A 12,936-nucleotide genomic window follows, 5' to 3' on the forward strand; every position below is an offset into this window, starting at 1 on the left:
GCATCTTCTTTTTCTTTTCGTTTTTCCAGAACAAACCACAGCAGACACAAAGGCAGCTGAGGCCAAAAGCTGCTTCTGCTTCTTCTAATGAATTTCCACCAGAAGCATGAAGGGAAATCATCTTAAAGGGACTTTAGCTGCAAAAAGTGACCCTGTAAGATCCTACATCTCTGCAAAACTCTTCTACTCTCTGATTAAAAACTGACTCTTGGCTGTCTTTAGATGTCTTAAAGTGTGTGCTAGGCATTAGTTTAACATAACCCAACAGGACAAAGAACAACCATTGCAGCTCTGAAGCTTAAATTTCCTCCTTCGACTCTTTCAGCATTTCATCTGGTACAATGAGAAAAACTCTGGCTTGTCTCGTCCCATCACAGCCCCGTACCTGCTCCATAATAAAGACACGGAGATGCTCTTCGCTCGAGCGTGGGGCTCAGGCTGATAAGACAAAAGGAGTCAGTCCACCATCTCCCAGTAGAGAACCACGGCCTTAAACTTGGAGGTGCTAATTCTTGTACCAGCTGCTTCACACTCGACTGCATGCAAAAAGCATCTGTCCATGAAGACCACAAACATGACTGTGGACAAGCAGCAAACACCCACCCAGAGTCAAACAGCCACCCAGAGTCAAACAGCCACCCAGAGTCAAACAGCCACCCAGAGTCAAACAGCCACCCAGAGTCAAACACCCACCCAGAGTCAAACAGCCACTGAAAGCATGCTTGACTTTGGGTCAAGGACACAGATTTATGTCACAAACCTGACCAAGGTTAAAACACTGACTACAGCTACTCTACATCTAATGCAGTCAGATCAACGCTGCATAGCCCGCTATCTAACTTCATGTCTTTCAGCCCCAAACTGTATTAGCAGTGTCCAGGAAAAAGAAGAGAAGTCCAGCTGCCTCGGTGACCTGGATGACTGAGCATCGTGCACACACATGTACCAGGAAACATTAGCGTATGAGACCACAGGAATGAGACTGAGCATTGTAGGAGTGAGGGCGACTGCAGGGAGATGTTGCTCAGCACACGTGAGGCTGATTTCTCGCCGCTGTTGTGCATCTCAACCGAGCTGAGCTCCCGGGCTCTCGCCGGGCTCGGGATAAAGGAGGAGGCTCGACAGGCAGCGGGGAGTAAGGACACCAACGGAGGCTCGGATAAAAACAAGAGCAAGAGTTAACGGCAAGAGTCGAGGCAGAGCAAGTGGAGTATTTGACTAAAAGTTGGGTTTAGTAGCTGCAGGCTGCACGTTAGAGCTGCAGCAGCAAGCAGACATGAGCAGCGAGTCTTTGGGGCCCGCTGCCTCTCAGCTACTCCACCACCGCGCCCGCTGTCTGAAATCATTTAAATTACCGGCTGAAGAAACGGGGACTGTGGCATGTTAATGCTTTCTGGAGAAACGAAACACGAAAAGATTACAGTTAAATGATGCTTTTATTATTAACGCGTGTGCATAAATCCACGTGGACATGGAACCGCAACACCTACAAACATCATGTAAGTTTCCCTGACAGTGAGGATTATTCCAAGACCGCTGCTCCGAAGTAATATTTCATGAGCTTTAGGACAGTCTGACAGTTATTCTGCTGAATCTGTGTGTGTGTGTTGGGGTGTGAATGGGTGATAGCAGCTGATATCCAAGCTGGAGCCTGAGCCGCCAGAAAACGCCCCAAATTGCAGCGTCTGCCATGCGCTGAGCCTCCTGCACCGAGACGCTGCCTTTTGTTCTCGGCTGCTCGCGGGAGAAGCCTGACAGCTCTGAAATGATCCTCTCTCCTCTTTCACACTCACACACACACAAAACTCTTCTTCTCTTTTCAACTCTGCTGCCATAGATTCCCCATATTTCTGCACACACACAGAAGACTGGAGGACATGCATGCAAACATGCACAGAAACATACATTCTCCCTCTGCCTCCCTCCTATAGCCTCCCATTTTGCTCCCCGTCTGCCTCCCTCTCTCATTTTTCCTTCTCCTCGCTGGCTGGCGGTGAGGATGGTGAATCCCTCATGGATTTCTGGAGGGTATCACCATGGAGACAGGGCTCTGCCACACATGTCTATAGATCCTCCTGCTGGATCGGGAGCACAGTTAGAGGTGGTGCATTCCCTCCATCTCTGCTGTGCTCTGTGGAGGCAGACAGAGAGGCTGCGAAGAATGAGAAAATGGGAAAAGGAGGTGGAAATATGGGAGGAAATCCACAGAGCGACGATGCTGAATGTTTCTTTAACGGTTCTCAAACGATACCGAACATCAAGAACATGTTCTGTGCTGCTCTTTAAAGGGCTCTGTGTGACGTTAAGAGAACATCTACACGTTAGTTCCTTTACATTACATTTAGTGTGTTTCAGGAACGTTCCCACGTGGTTCCTCATTGGCCCTTTGAGAACATTTTGTTCAGAACTTAATAAGAATCTTCTTATATCTATTGGAAATGCTCAGTGCAGCACACAAGACATGTGGGACCTACAAAGAACGTTCCCTCATGGTTCCCCTCATGGTTCCACACTGGTCCAGGTCGGTCCTATGCAGACGTTCCCTGTAGAGTTTAAAAGGGGATTCTATTTTTCCTGTTTTAAGCTACATGGATGGCATTTGGGATGTTTAGAGAATATTCCAAGTGGTTCCATGAGAACATTTCATTAATAACACACTGAGCATGTGCACACATGAGGCTCAGCTGTTCTTATTAAAACTTTCCAGTTGTTTTGTTTGTTAGTCTCAACGTAACATGGATGGTGAATTTGGGATGTTTAGGCGGTGTTCCCACATGGATCCATCATTCCCATGAGAACAGTCAGGAAATGGTCTTAAAAAACTTCCATATTAAATTTCTTTATTGGTGACATTACACAGAGAACATCAGCATATGGTTCCACGTTGGACACCTGAGAACATCTCAAACATTCACATATGGGTCCAAGTCGGTCTCATGAAATCGTTCTTATGTGACGTTTGTTTCAATAATGTTCCCATATGGTTCCCGAAGGGTGACGCTGAGAGGTTTCATTGAGGACTTAATCAGGATGTTCACATATGGATCTAAGCTGGTCGATTAATGTGCGTTTAAAAGGGAGGTTCAGTTCTGTTTATTCATGGGTCACATGACAGCGTAACACAGAGGACACCTTCAGGATGGACGCCTGTTGGTAAAATGAGAAAATCCCTTTGAGAACTCAAGAACCTTTAATATTGTCTCAGTACAACAATGCAGTGTCAAAGGTTAGCTACGTGCACATGAAAACAAAAAAGTTCCCAAGATGACTTTTAGATGACATGTGTTTGTTTTTTCTGTGCAGGATTACACAGGAGATATTTAGGAGCATTCCTCCACGCCCTGTTTTGGCCCTTTAAAAACCTGATGGGGTCTGAGTATGTGCTTATTTCATGAACAATGAGAGGACGGTCAAGTTGTTCTTGGGATTTTCAGGGAACCAGTCATAAAGTTCCCTCTCAGCTTCTCCAGGATGTTTGGAGAACTTTTAGTTCATTTCCAAAATGTTCTCGGAGCATTCCTGCTCACGATGTGGAGGCAGACACTCAGTGGACTTTTGGACGTTCTAGGAACATTTAGGAGACGTTCCCTTTCCACAGAGTGTCTGCCAAACATCGAGCGACTTCACAATGTAGCCTCCCGGGATGTTTTGGGAATGTTTGCTGGCAGAATGGATGTTGCCTAATGTTCCAGAAAATTCCCAGTCACAGTGCTGTGTTCTTTAAAGAACAGCTGGATGACAGACATCCAAAGTGTTCGTCCCTGTAGGTCACTACGCTGAAGTTCGGTAACCTTTTCAGAACCTTCTGTGACTCTAAATGAGGATGAAGGATGCCGACCTGTAATGTTATTCTGAAATATGAGCCGAGAAAGGAGCCGGGGTGAAAACAGACAGAGAGATTTGAGGTGGGAATGTTTGGTGACAGGAGGAGATGACGAGGGAGAGGGGGAAAAGCAGCAGCAGCTGCCTCATCCGTGCGTCACGGAGACAAATAGTGTGTGATGCTAATGACTGGCTAAAGCTTTTGCCCCTGCTGCGAACAGCCGCTAATATGACTGCTAATAAAGGCACCGTGGAACGCTGTCGCATTCCAGCAGTCGCTCAACTGTCGCCCAAAATTAGCCAAACAGGAGCTCTCCCTCTCCTGCCGCCGCCCTCCCCCCCCCCGCCTCACATTAAGTCTCGGGGAATGGGCCCTCTCCGTATCCAAAAGGTTTCTTTTCTGCATTAAAAGGCCACTTGTTCACACTGTAATAGAATTTGTTCAATCTTCTAATGCCAAGGATGCCCACTCCATGAAATATGAAGTGGTCTTTTTGTGATCTGAGGCTCTTTTCTTCTTTGATTACTACCTCTCGTACGGCTCACTCTTCTTGGAGGACTTTGTGATGCTGCCGGGGGGACAAAAGCAAAAGCAAACTCAGGATGGTGCAGAATTTTCTCATCGCCTTCCCTTCTCTGCACAGTGCCTGCAGAATTTCTTTTTAATTATTTCTGGAATTTTAATTGCCAAGTGCAGCGAGTGGGATGCAGTGCCTGTGATGACGAACGTCGCAGCCAAGGTCACACAGCGACGGAGCCAGGGAACGTGGGATGGCCGAGCTGCGGAGGCTTCCTGTGGCTTAGTCATCGTAGGGCAAACACACCTTTCACCGTGTCACAACGAGCTGACGGCTCAGGGACGAGAGGACACCTGAGAGCCGGGCGCTCTGTATGCAGCGCTCCTCAACGGCAGCGTGATTAAAAGTCATTTACATAAGAATCTGTGTGGCTGCTCTCAGCGAGCCGGAGCTCTTTAATGGCATCCAAATGTCTGTTGGACCGTAGGTGGAACTTTCAGCAGCGTCAGGTTTTAAAGCTTGTTCACACTCTGCTAAAAGGCATCCCTGTTTGTACAAGCCTGACCCGAAATAATGAAGCGTACTCGACTCCTTTTAAAACTACAATGAAAAATACACAAGCCAGCGGTTATTATTTGCTATCCATTAGCTGATGTTGCAGAGCAATTATAGCAATTCAACAGCATTGTTTTGATTCAGGTGTAGTCACATTAATACCTGTCAGCCACTGAGCCGGCGCTGAATGCTTGACAGCAAACACCAAGTTAAACGTGCTCCATGCAGCATTTTCAGGCATTAAACGCTTTTTTATTGCCAATTTGTGAACACAGGATAACACAGTCTAAAATACGAGACATTGCCCAACTTTTGTTTGTCTGAAAATCCAGGCGATAAAAGGCTCACGCTCATTCCCCAAGAGCCTCGCTGCAGTGCCTCCCAACACTCAGCGACGCTGGCTAACGTTAGCTTAGAAATGGAACCGACTAATCAGAACGTCACCAAACGACCGCAGCAGACACCACAAAAACCAACACTGGTAGCTTCAGAGGTTTTAGATGAATACAGAGAGCTAGCTAAAGCCTCAGTCACTCAGGCCTAAGCACTGGCTGACAGCCGCCTGACAAACGCCGCTTGTTAGGGGAAAATGAACGGACTGGTTGCGATTGGTTCCTGGTGGTAACTGTGAAATAGATGGCGAGACACCAATAATGCAAGGCTAGAGACCGGTCAGTAATCCCATGGTAACCACCAGTCGCTAGGGAAAAATATGTATTCCCTGACTGGTTGCTGGAGGTGAAATAGACTGCAAATCCTCTGCTGTGGTCGCCTGTAGTTTTCCAAAAAACGCTGTGAAAAGATTGATGCAAACTGGAAACAGAGACCATGTACCTTCAAAGTAAAAGACATACCTATTGAAAATGTTTAGTGTCAGCGGTGACGCTGGACTTTTACTTTGAAGGAGAACATCTCCATTTCTGGTTTGTGTTGCACTTTTTCGAGCTTCACTACAGCTCAGAGAGCACGAGTCGAGTGTTTGCAGATCAGTCTGCATTTTCCATGCAAAATGTGCATGTCAGCAGCAGCAGTGTGAGCAACCAAAGCAATGACATGGAGGTTTTTGGTGCTGCACACTCTTTGCAACCCACTTCACTAGGCAACAGCCAGCGACCTCAAGCAACCGCTCACCAACCATTCATCAACCACTCACCAATCAGAGGCCTATGTGACTGAGGCCTAAAGTAGCCAACCATCTGCTGTGTTTTGGGGAGGGGCGTGGCTGCTGTCAGTGGCGCTGCTTTGAGTGGATAAGGTGGGCACTTGTAGTTTGAACACGTCAAAGGCTGCTTTGTTGTGTCTACACTGACACTCGGGCGCAGAGTTTTTAGTTGCTCTCTCAGCTGCAGGACAACATGCGTGACATAGAGAACACGCAGGCCGACGGTATCCTGCACACGGTGCTGCACTGGTCGCCTGCAGGACTGCTTCACTGCTAAAATAAAGGTGGAACTGCAGGACCAGAAGACAGAGGGAGGGAGGAGGGGTGAGGTGTTTATCTGCTTTTCACACCGCTCCCCCCGCTCCCCCACTCCTCCCACTCACCTATCCCCCTCTCCTGCCAGCCCGCCTGCCTTGGCAGCCGCTAACCTGCTGGGACCGGCCCTTGATTTATTTGGAGAGGGCGCTGGAACAGAGGGGCTGGGATGAGTGGCATTTTAATGTGCTTTTGAGATGTTTGGTCACAAGCACTATTGATCACTGTGCTGCAGCACGCCACCGCCCCCTCCCTCACTGTCCTGCAGACCTTCTCGCTGCCCTGGGGGAGAGGTTGTCAGGCAGGGAATGAGTTTCCATGTGGGCTTAGATTAATGAAATGAGCCCCCTGGTTGCGGGGGGTGCAGGGGGTCAGACCATTAAGGAATCTCAGGGCTGGGCGAGATTGAGCCTGCCAGCTGACTGACTGATGGGCGAAAGAAAGAAAGAGAGGGAGAGGATATTGGATGAAGCAGAGGAAGAGAGGAAACAAAAATGGGTACCTGAGACCGTCTGACCACTGCGATGAGTTTTTCTCAGCACAAAAGTAGCTCACAGTGACTAACAGCTGCCATTTTCTCCCTCGCGTGCCGCCCGTGCCATTCGTTCACATCAGGTCTCACTCTAAGTAGCGCAGAACCCGGGGAAACATCCAGAGGTTGTAAAAATGGGAGCCAGGGATATTTCACAGCCGAGTGAACATGCCCAAAGCGTGTTTAGCTCCCTCGCACTCGGGCCTGGACAGGGGGTTTATTTGATGGCCAAAACACTCAGCAGAACTCATCATAATTCTGACTGTGTGGCGCTTTTGTTCTAACGTGCCAAATGTGCGCGCGCAGCCACAACACACACGAACGGTCGCACACACAGGCGGCTCGGGGGGCCCGCTAGGAGTCGGGGCTCTCCGAGGTTTGATGAATCAAATGGATTAAGCCCCTGTGATCAATAGCCGGAGCAAATACACAGATTATCAGATTATCAGATTAGGATCTGTCCCCCTGCTGCCGGGGGGAGCCGGAGAATACATTAAAACCCGAGGTGCCTCGGCAAGATTCAATTAATCAGGCTACAGGTTGTCTGTTTCCCCTTACAGTCAATTCCAGACAGGCAGATGTGTTTTGCTTCACTTGGGAACAAGGACATATCAGTTTGGAACAAAGCGTTTGCAGGGCATGCACAGTGATTTTCTCCTGCCGGAAGAGCAAACTGATGGTACCTGAATATCAATGAATGTGGAAACTAAACCAGATCTTCTGCTTTTTGTTTCCCTGCACAGATAGAGAGTCGACGTCTTTGCGTTTTGTTGTTTATCAGTTAATGAGTGCGTGTCTAATTAAGGCCGTTTGGGCAAAGTTTGATCTTTTCTGAATATTTCTTTGCTCCTGAGCGATGTACTTTATAACCACAGCGTCGCAGCACAGACCCGGGCACAAACCAGAGTGAACGTTTATGGCCAGGTGGTGCTAACGGCTAACGGCTGCCCTCTTATCTCTCCTCTGCAGTGTGTACGGCTGCCCTCTGGCCAAGAAGAGGAAGAGCATAGACAGACAAACCCTGGAAACGTCCCCCAAGAGGAGCACCTACCTTGATGACATGGACAACTCCACAATGGAGGAGTGCTACGAGACGGACGGAACCGAGGAGATGGACGACCGGGAGGAAGAGGAGGAGGAAGGAGCCGTAGAGGATGAGGAAGAGGAGGGGGAAGTGGAGGAGGAGGAAGAGGAGGAGGTAGAAGCCTACATGGACTACAATGTAGAGCAAATGGAGCATGAGGACGGGGAGGTGGAGACAGGGGATGGAGAGGGGGAAGAGGAAGCAGAGGAGGAGGAGGAGGTAGAGGTGGAGCAGGAAGAAGAAGAGGAGGGTGATGAAGGGAGGGTGGTGGAGGCGGAAGAGGTGGAGGAGGAGGAAGGAGTAGAAGAGGTGGATTATGAAGACGGAGAGGAGGAGGAAGGAGAACAGAATCAAGGGCAAGGTGAGAGCACCGTCATTTCCACCTGTTATTGTTATTGATGATTAACTATTGATATAACGCGTTAGGCATAATGGGTAAGAGTACCTTCAGTGAAGGGTTTAAAGGCACTTTTTAATGTCACTTTCCACTGAAGCAGCGGCTGTGCCGGTCCAGAGCCGGCCCCACATATTTACAGTGAATGACGATTGGTGCTGGTGCCACAAAGCAGACAGCAGCTTACTGCTGCACAACAACTCCCATCATTGTGTTTGAGGTGGGAGGTTGTGCCAGTTATCAGTTTCACACCATAGGCCTGCCTCACAGGAGGTGACTCCTCTAATGTCATGGAGATCTTGATCCGGTTCTGTGCATTTCCACCCCTAAAACATTATGTGGGAGGGGCGACTGGAAGAAACTCATCAGTGATTCACAGATGCAGCACACAGACTCTGTCCTCCATGACATAAAGTATCCACACAGTTATCAAGCCTGTCAAAATGTAGGCTAGTTCGACTGGTCATAGAAACCTTGTCACAGTGGAAACACATCCTACAGCAGCGGTCCCCAACCTTTTTTGCTCCATGGACCGGTTTAATGTCACACAATATTTTCACAGAGCGGCCTTTAAGGTGTGGCAGATAAATACAACAAAATAAAATGATACGACCGAGACGAAAACTGTGGCATTTTGTAAATATAATAATAAAAAACATGAATTCACTGTGTAATTGTGTAACTTTATTAGCAGCGTCCTCCTGAAATATGCCAACAACATTGAGAGTAACATCCTCCTCTCTGCCCCTTAATGCTCTCTGGTCGCTATGGTAATGTGTAAACATAAACATTCAAAATAAGACACGACTACAACACGGGAAAAGACCCAGAGAAACCGAGTTCACGATAAAAACCCTGAAAACCATACATTTCAAACTCTCGCAGCCCGGTACCAAACGACTCACGGACCGGTACCGGTCCATGGCCCGGGGATTGGGGACCGCTGCCCTGTAGCACACAGGTCCAGTGGACACGGTGCCTGATCTAGAACTGGTTCCATGCATTTCCATCCCAAAAAGACCAGCACCAGGTCCAAACAGCTGGAACACGTTTGCCCGGCTCAAAGCTGCAACCGAGGTTATGCATGTAACCAAAAGTCAGTGGCGAGTGAAGGCAGCCAGTAACTTTACCAGTGTCGGATGCAGATGTTATTCAGCATTTTGTTCCCATGGAATTTGCAGGAAATTCTGATGCTAATGCTACAAACCTGTAGCAAATACAGCCATCAACAGGTGTGACAGCTAACAAAGCATGTGTTTGAAGAAATAACATTTTAGTGTTTCTGTAGTACCGTAAGTGGAAGGTTAAAATTTCACTCAGCACAAAGGCTGATCATGGCAGGAAGATTATTAACGAATGCAGGCACTGTGTTCCCATCATTGCCCTGTTGGCTATTTTGAACTATGCCAAATGAGCAATACTCATAGCATGGGCATTAAAGCGACCTGCAGCATACCCACCTTTATTGTTCCTTTTTTCCACTCAGTTAAGACATAAACTACAAAATAAGCATCATGTTTTACTCAGTAAGACTTTAAACCAGCGACTGAGACCAGAAACGTATCAGAACAGTGTTTACTGAGCTCAGATGTGAGGCCGCCAGCAGGCTCGCTTTCATATAGACTTCTCTACAGTCAGACAAGTCGCCCTCTGCTGGCCACCAGAAAGAATGCAGGTGAAGATGCTGTCTTTGCATTTCAACTCAAAAACTGAAATACAAAAAGCTTTATGTGTTTAAAATCCAACCAGTGCACAACTGTGATGAGTTTGTGGAGGATAAATTGTTGCTGAATCATGGTGAACATCTCAGGAAGTGCGTCCCTTCAGTCAAAGCCAGATTAGCAGCGGTTGCTGTGCTCAGCTAACCAAATCCACTGCCAAACGCAGAAATAAGAGTGTATTTGTAGGGTAAGAGTTTATATTTTCTACTCATAAAAATGGTTCCATTTACTGTTTCTATTGTTTTTAATGCAGCACTTGTTCTGTTTGCGGTTGTGATGGCTGTAATGTCGTAGTGTTGGGCAGGTACAGGTGAAGCTCCAACGCAGACCTCTGCATTGGAGCAAGATGAAGATGTGCGCCGACAGTCCGATCCACACAGCCTGTTATTCCTACAGTGATTAGTTATTTCACTAATATGCTTTGTTAATGTCATTCATTCATTTGCACCTTTTCCTTGCATATTATTTTCAGAGCCTTTACTGCAGCTGCTCTGAGACCAAATTATCGGTTGGTTTATTGATTTTTCCTTTTAAAAAAAAAATAATAATATTAATTGCTTCTTCTAATTATGGATAAATGATCTAAATTGATGGAGTCGCCTTTTTTCAGTTATTCCCCATTGAAATGGTTTGACCTTCATCGTTAGGACAGAGGCTAAAAGGAACTAAATCATGTTAAATTACTCAAACGGCAGCCGGATTATTTTGGAAAACGATTATTTCCTCATTTGAAAAGCTTCTGAGCCCCAGGTTCAGCTGAATGTTGCCTTTCATTTGGATAAAATACAAAAACATCGCCCCTGGTTTGGGACTGGGATTTGAGAAACTCCTGCCCCATATGTTATCTCGTCTCCCCCCCGCCTGGCGTGCCCAACACCAGATCTGGCAGGTTTCTCTCCAGCAGATTCAGCTTTGCACCCCCGCATCACGATTGGACCTGACAGTGCCTTCAAGTCCAATTAAGAGTGAAGCTCAGAGAGAGGAGTGTGTTAACCCTGCTTGGCGCGCAGCTCTACCCACCCAACGTGTTGATGTGGCATCTCGGCAGCCATGTGAAAACATCTCTGCAGACTGGTGTTCATTAGAGCCCACAGCCGAGGTCTTATCCTTAACAATGAGACCGTGGACTGTTGCCACCGCCTCGTCAGCCTGTCAGCAGCCTCTCCCTCGCGCTCTGTGGCTACTGCCTGATTACCATGTATTTTTGATAAGTGCTTTGCATGCTGCCGTGTGCTGTTGTTGCCAAACCCTTCTCTATAATCATCATGATTTTTATTGGAGTGGAAGGACTTCCTGCATTTAAGTCTGCAGAAGGAAAGCAGAAACCTCTTTCTGTCGCTGGGCAAATACGGGCGCTGTTCTGGAGCGTCACCCAACACCACTACTCTGTTTCCTGTTTAATCTCTTTCACGTCCCTTTTGTGCACCTTGATTGCTCTTCAGACTGTTTCCATGCGATCAAAAATGAAACTTCTGGTGCAGAATAAGCAGTCTTGCACTGTCAAAGGCTGGTCATTCGTGACTCTTCTCGCTCCGAAGCAGCGACACTGTGCTGCTCTCGTTAGCTCCTAAGTGTGTTTGTGCAGGGAAGGCAGTGTATGTGTGGAAAGTCATGGTTACCTTTCACCTTTACACAACGTCTAAAATCCAGAATGAACCAGTCACCATTTTGAACATGTGGCTGTGATTGCAGTCAGCGGGCTTTAGGCTGTCGGTCTGAAATGAGGTGAGCAAAAATGTTTGGACGTAAATCCGTCAGCTAAGAACATTCAGCATCGTCACGCCAAACGCAGGATATCAGTGATGGAGATATCAACGTCATGCAACCATTGTAGAAGTTGTTTACAGCTGATTTCATGTAGTCTTCAGAAAAACTGACAGTAGGTTCTTCAAGTCGCACAGCTGATGCATAAATGTTTTCCTTCTGACCCCCCATTGTATGAAAATGTAGATCTCCTCCTTTATAGCTCGACCTCCTTGGAAAAAAAACAAAATTCATATCATTGTTTTGATTACAATTAAGTCTTTGAACCCAGCAGTAATTAATATTTCATCACTAATGAAACAGTCTGCATCACTAATTACATGCTTTTTCCATTATGTTCTATTGTTTTCTATAATTATTGTTATTATTATTAATATTATTTTTTTGCCTTGCTCGTTTGCACCAAAAGTGATGAAATCTCTCATTAGATATCGGTCTGTGTGAGCCTGTGGGTTCATTTTCTCTGCAGGAATGTAAGTGGCAAATGTGACGCCAATGTGAGCGATGTGCTCTTGGCGGCTCGGGGCGGAAATGTGAAAGGAGAGATTGGAAGTGCTCCAGGAGTGAGTGCTTGAAATTACTGACAGAAGAGGTTCAGTAACCTTTCGCAGTCTGTCAGAATCAATTAGGCACTGAAAGGAATTCTAAAGATGTTGTTGATTGAATGAAAAAAGGAACTTTACAGGCGCACGATGAATAGCTGCTGTTTGGGGTTTATGGTGGTGCACAGGGAACATTTTATCTCTTAGATTTTAGACTTTCCTGTGATAAATGTTCACAGTAATGCAATGATTTTCCACATGCTTTCGGTTTTCACACTACAGACTGAATATTTAAAGAATTATCGAGCGATATCATCACCCTCTTGATACTCTGAGGTCTAAGTCTTCACTGATGGCAACCCCCAAGCCGCCAACCGTAACCCTGTATAAGAAAAGGTTGGTAGGTTGGTATATGTCATTTTTGAGCCAAATAACAAAGAAAATAATCATTATAACAGATACATATTTTTTAAAAAGTCTTTCCCACCTGTGGCTAACTTTCACCAGGGAATCATTTGGAGTGAGAG

General features: G+C 46.7%; 1 protein-coding gene across 17 annotated transcripts in view; it reads left to right on the forward strand.

Moving 5' to 3' along the window:
• myt1lb (myelin transcription factor 1-like, b) overlaps window positions 1-12,936 on the forward strand; it is a 126,873-nt gene that overhangs the window by 81,376 nt on the left and 32,561 nt on the right. For 16 of the 17 annotated variants that reach the window (XM_025900943.1, XM_019348501.2, XM_025900941.1 and 13 more), the window contains exon 5: window positions 7,874-8,349. The exons of the other annotated variant lie outside the window; for it this stretch is intronic. In XM_025900943.1, the coding sequence (XP_025756728.1) occupies window positions 7,874-8,349 (476 nt within the window). The remainder of the gene's footprint in view (window positions 1-7,873; window positions 8,350-12,936) is intronic. 17 annotated transcript variants of the gene reach the window in all.

Source organism: Oreochromis niloticus, linkage group LG19 (assembly GCF_001858045.2).
Source record: "Oreochromis niloticus isolate F11D_XX linkage group LG19, O_niloticus_UMD_NMBU, whole genome shotgun sequence".
In the NCBI taxonomy this organism is placed as follows: domain Eukaryota; kingdom Metazoa; phylum Chordata; class Actinopteri; order Cichliformes; family Cichlidae; genus Oreochromis; species Oreochromis niloticus.